The sequence below is a fragment of the Rhinoderma darwinii genome, chromosome 9, assembly GCF_050947455.1.
Source record: "Rhinoderma darwinii isolate aRhiDar2 chromosome 9, aRhiDar2.hap1, whole genome shotgun sequence".
In the NCBI taxonomy this organism is placed as follows: domain Eukaryota; kingdom Metazoa; phylum Chordata; class Amphibia; order Anura; family Rhinodermatidae; genus Rhinoderma; species Rhinoderma darwinii.
In genome coordinates this window covers 34728850-34734670 of record NC_134695.1, presented here as the reverse complement: position 1 = coordinate 34734670, position 5821 = coordinate 34728850, and the positions used below count along the sequence as shown (strand labels likewise).

At 38.4% G+C, this 5821-nt stretch overlaps 1 protein-coding gene across 1 annotated transcript; it reads left to right on the top strand.

The window, feature by feature from the left end:
* Positions 1 to 925: 925 nt before the first annotated feature.
* On the top strand, positions 926 to 4653 carry IRX5 (iroquois homeobox 5). The gene is given in 5 exon segments (XM_075836918.1): positions 926 to 1434; positions 2932 to 3334; positions 3529 to 4326; positions 4407 to 4436; positions 4439 to 4653. Coding segments are annotated over 5 exon segments (1509 nt in total). The 5' UTR covers positions 926 to 1185; the 3' UTR covers positions 4468 to 4653.
* Positions 4654 to 5821: the final 1168 nt, after the last annotated feature.

Genomic DNA, 5821 nt, shown 5'->3' with positions numbered 1-5821 from the left:
ATATGAATATATAGTTATCTGAAACACTTGAGATATATATGTATATAGGAAGTAGAGTATATCGCATAACCATATATATATATATATATATATATATATATATATATATATATATATATATATATATATCCACTGGGAAATATATCCAGTGGAATCAGAAGAGATTACATCCTCTGATCTGCGGGGATTTACTGTACTTCATATGGTTTTAATCTGCTTTCTCTCCAAACATTTTATGAGTTTTATACAGGAGGGTAAAATACCTTTATTCTTTGAGATCCTCGGCTAAATCTCTCGCTTTAAAGCTCATCTCCTGCTCTGGATTTTTATCACACATTCGTGGAAACGGAGAATCACAACTGTAAGACAGTAATAATAATAATGATTACGATGACAAATAGCACGGTCTCTGCTTATGACTAGACGTAGCGTTAGGTTTGATCGACGCGGTTGGTCGATCGATCGATCGATTGAATTATATGTCTATATTTCCAGTCAGATGTATGCAGATGTTTCGACCTATTATTAGTGTGAACATCGGGTAGAGGAGACCTTGCTTGCAGTTAGACACATGCACATAGCTCACAATATAAAGCTACATGCTGCCTCAGTGAGTGATAAAGAAGTCCCCCCTACTTCAGCCCTACAGGTCAGGAGGTGACCCGAGCCTGCTCGTCAAGTTCTAGCTGCTCTCTTTGCTTGCATTGTGTTTGATGGCCATCAAGGGGCAGACTTTGCTTTAGAAGAAAGAGAGAGTCAAAAGAGAAAGGGAGAAAGCCTGCAGATAATTGGACAGCCCCATCACCATCCCTCCATCCCTCCACATTGACAACACCCACAAGGAGGAGGAACCTTGGGCGTCGGATTCCTCAATTTCCAACTTAGCATCTTGGCAGGACCTTTTTTTCCTGCTTCCAAAGCTAAAGTCTACACCAACCCACACTCCCACCCAACCTCTCCCCTCCCTCCTTGTACAGAGGGAGAGCACAAAAAAAATCTTACCAGGGAGAAAGGCAGTAAGAAGAACAGAGAGACAGAGAGATACCAGCAGCAAGAGGCAGCAACAATCCCCATTGATCTCCAGGTCTGCAACTGGTGGGCTTGTTCACCTTGAAGAGACTCTAGTAGACCTGGGCCCCCCTTTTTTCTTGCAGTGAGTGTGTCTCCCAAGATTAGAGTGTATGCATGTGTCTGGCCATGTCCTATCCTCAGGGCTACTTGTATCAACCATCTGCTTCATTGGCTCTGTACTCCTGCCCTGCATACAGCACCAGTGTCATCTCTGGACCCAGGACAGATGAGTTGGGAAGGTCTTCTTCTGGGTCAGCCTTCTCACCTTATGCTGGATCTACAGCCTTTACAGCTACTTCTGCTGGCTTCAACTCTCCTTTACAGTACAGTGGAGACCCAGCTGCTGCGTTCACTTCTTATGTGGTAAGAGCTGCTATTACGCTTCTCATAAAGAAAGGGAAAGGGGGTATACAGAGAGCAGGGACTACTACTCCCATCGTCAACAGCTACAGTAAGTTCAGATCTGAGCTTAATCAACCACAAGACTGTGAATACAATTGTAGCAGGTCGGGCAGCTAAGTATCATAGAAGTATCATAGAAGTAATACTCTTTGTAAATACAATTGTAGCAGGTCGTGCGACTTTAAGTATAATATAAGTAATATTCTTTGGGAATAGTCTATGAAACTCCACGTGATGTGTATATGTATACATCCTTGTATTATAGAGTTATGTTCTATAGATAGATAGATAGATAGATAGATAGATAGATAGATAGATAGATAGATAGATAGATAGATAGATAGATAGATAGATAGATAGATAGATAGATAGATAGATAGATAGATAGATAGATAGATAGAATTTACCTATTTAGTGCTGGCAAATCCTGGTCATAAAGAGGTTAAAGTGTAATCAGAATTATGGAGCATGGTCCCTATTACCGAAAATGATTATATTAAAACAGTCAAGAGTCCAGTCGTTGAATCTGATCTTGAAAAGTAAATTTTATTCCAGGACAATTCTACACATCCTTTGCCCTGATCGATAATCAATAAATCCAATGCAGTTCACCGCTGGCGTTAATGAAGCGGTTAACTTTACAGTAAACTGAGGGCAGTGTTGCGATTCTTGTTAGTAAATGTGCGCCAAGCGTGCGAATTTTACTATCCGTATATTCGCACACGCATCCAGTCTATACAGTGTGTTGTAGTGAGAATGTAATGTTATGTATTTACACTTGGCAATTGTGATATGTACAAAACATAAATACTCATCACTTCGTTTACTATTAATTAGCTTAATAAACTCCAATGCGGCAACTGATTTCCTTAGATCTTGGTGACCATCTGAATATCTAGTTCTGTGGTTCCCTGTCACAGACCCATTCCTAGGTGTGGTTATGCTGGCAAATTAAAGGGTACATTCGGATTGCCCTTGTTGTTTTGGCTCCCACTACACTGAGACTGTACAATTTGCTGTCCTGTTTCTAGTATCTGCTGCTGGAAACACGTTTTGTTATTGTGCTAAATTCTGAGAATTTTTTTTTTAGGAAAAGTTCGGACCAAATGAAAGAATACTGATACTATATATGGAATATTTAACCTAAAACTAATCAGATTGATCATGTATTTATAAAGATGATTCAATCAATCAATCAATCAATCAATCAATCAATCAATCAATCAATCAATCATACAATCAATCATACAATCAATCAATCACCTGTCAAAGTAGCCACATGCATTTCATGTGTCTATCTGCGTATTAATACGCGCATTTAATTGTACATAATTATATGCGCTATTCAATTCTTCAAGTTCTGGCACATCCTGCTAATATTTCTTATACCCTTTGATGCAATAAATAAATTTGACTTGTAATGATACCTGATTATATTTATTGTTTTCTCATTTTTAGGGTTCTCCATATGACCACGGTACAAGCATGGCAGGTTCTTTAGGTTACCATCCATATGCTGCTCCTCTGGGATCTTATCCTTATGGGGATCCAGCTTACAGGAAAAATGCTACCAGGGATGCTACCGCCACTTTAAAGGCCTGGCTCAATGAGCACAGGAAGAACCCTTACCCCACCAAGGGAGAGAAGATTATGCTGGCCATCATTACAAAGATGACGCTTACCCAAGTGTCCACCTGGTTTGCCAACGCACGGAGGAGGCTTAAAAAGGAGAATAAGATGACTTGGACGCCCAGGAATAGGAGCGAAGATGAGGAGGAGGAGGAGAACATCGATCTGGAGAAAAATGATGAAGATGAGCCTCAGAAACTAGAGGAAAAGGGGGATACAGATACAGACACAGGTTCGTTTATTAACTATGGAACATTTTTAACGTTTCTCTGTGCGACATTTATACGCATTTTTACAATGTCTCAGCGATGTCTTTAGCTCAGATAGCATGCTAATAATCTGTTTATTTTTTGTTTGTTTTTTAATATAAGTTATTGTTTGTTTTTTACATTTATCCTCAATATTTCTGTCTCTCTTTTGGTGCAGTGAAGAGGAGTTCACTGGTGGACGATCCAGATCTTCTAGAACGTGACAACTTACAGGGGAAAGATCTCGTGTCTGTCAGGAGTGATTCTGAGCTGGAAGACAGTAATGACTTGATTTCCAAAAGTTCTGCTCCCACCTCACCTCCAACGATATGTCAAGCAGGCCAAGCCCAACAGACACAAGAAGGGCAGACTGTACCCAATCATCTTCATCATCATCACCACCATCATCAACACCAGCAACAGGCAACCCAACATCTTCACCACCACCACCACCACCACCAATCGCACCCATTAGACCTGGTGCATAGGAGTACCCCAGTCCATCATGGCCCAGTCACCAGCAATGCCACCTCAGTCATACACTCCCCACCAGCGTCCACTTCTAAGCCTAAACTGTGGTCCTTGGCGGAAATAGCCACATCCTCGGACAAGACTAAAGAAAGCAGTGATATTACAATAGGGCCAGGGTCAACTACAGCCCAGACCATGACTGCTACTACTTCTTCACCATCCAGATCCCCCTCAGCTGCTTGTCATTTCCCTAACAATGCAGTTTTGTCCCGGCCCATTTACTACAGCGCCCCATTTTATCCTGGCTACACGAACTATGGCTCCTTTGGGCATATCCACAGCCACCATGGACCCAGCACGACCCCATCCACCAACAACAATCCACATTTCAATGGATTAACCCAGACTGTATTAAACAGAGCGGAGGCTTTGGCCAAAGAGTGCAAACTTAGAAACCAATCTCAAGTAGACCTTAGCAAAGACTCTGCCTATGAAATGAAGAAAGGTATGTCTAGCCTTTAAGTGTGGCTTCTCTGCAAGCATCGGGACTCCCTTTTATTTATTAATGCCTTGTCATTTTATCAGATCCCATCGAGAATATTAATAATTCAAAGAATACAAAATCTGTGAAGCCAGTGCAGGATAAACTCCCATCCCCCTGCAAGGAGATCGATCAATCATTTGTATCAATCTGAATCTGTATATTTAATGTAGCATTTTTTGTATTTAAATGGATCATTACTATCTTTGAAGTAAATTATGGAATCAAATCCGTTGTACAGTGATTGATGCTGTTTTTGTAATATAAATATATAAAGCGCATTGTTTTACCCTGAACTGTTTCATAGTTAATAATACAAATTTAATTTAATTTTTTAAATGCCTCTTGTTATTTCTCTTGTGTGTGTATGTGTTTTTAGTCGCAGCAGAGCTGAAGTTATCATTTGTTACAATTCATTGAGATATCGCAATGTGATATCTGCGCTTTTACATAGGACTGCAAGTAAACCTAGTAAGTTAAGGGTTAGTATGTATCAAATTCATCTCTGCTACATCTGTACATAAATAATAGACAGACGTTACATGGAATCATTCAAAGTTGGTCACTTGCAGAGGAACAATGTTAGTATGAAAATTAGTTTTTTGTTATATGTCAAATCTGGTTCTGCTTTTATGTTATGAAGGGAAGGACTTGGTAAACAAAGCAGCAATCATCTGCTGCTTGTCATTGGCTGCGAATGTGTTAACCTAATTAATTTCAACCAGTGCCCTGATCTGTGCTAAGCAATCAAACACTGACCTTTACTAATGAATTCGATTTTATGCAGGAATCTTCTCATTAATGCAAGTCAGCTAGAGATAAACCAATATCCAACTGTTATCACTCACATATATACTATGCACATTTTATATATATATATATATATATATATATATATATATATATATATATATATATATATATATATACATATTACTTAACATAAAATTCAATATAGTCATCACATATCCATCACCCATCATTGTGTATATGCAAACTAGAAGATTTTCTAATATTAACAGGAGAGTTGCATATTATAGTAGTCAGCTTATTGAACCATTCCTAGCGATATCCAATGTTAATTAAATGTCGGCCACTACTCTCTTTCACAGGTAGGTGTCGCTATTGCGCTTGATTTCACCCTCGTATATTTGCATTGGTGGGAAAGTGAGAGCTTTATTATCATGAAATAAAAATAAAACTAAATGCAAATTAAGAATTAGGCAGAGAAAGGAAGCAGGCAAGATATTCAAATCAGGAAGGTGTACATCGTTGGTAAATCTTATTCTGTCTACAAATATAGATTTATATTGTCTTGGGCGAAGCCAATAACTAATAACTATTCCATGCTTGGATATATATATATATATATATATATATATATATATATATATATATATATATATATATATATATATATATATATATATATATATATATATATATATATAGTGTTCAC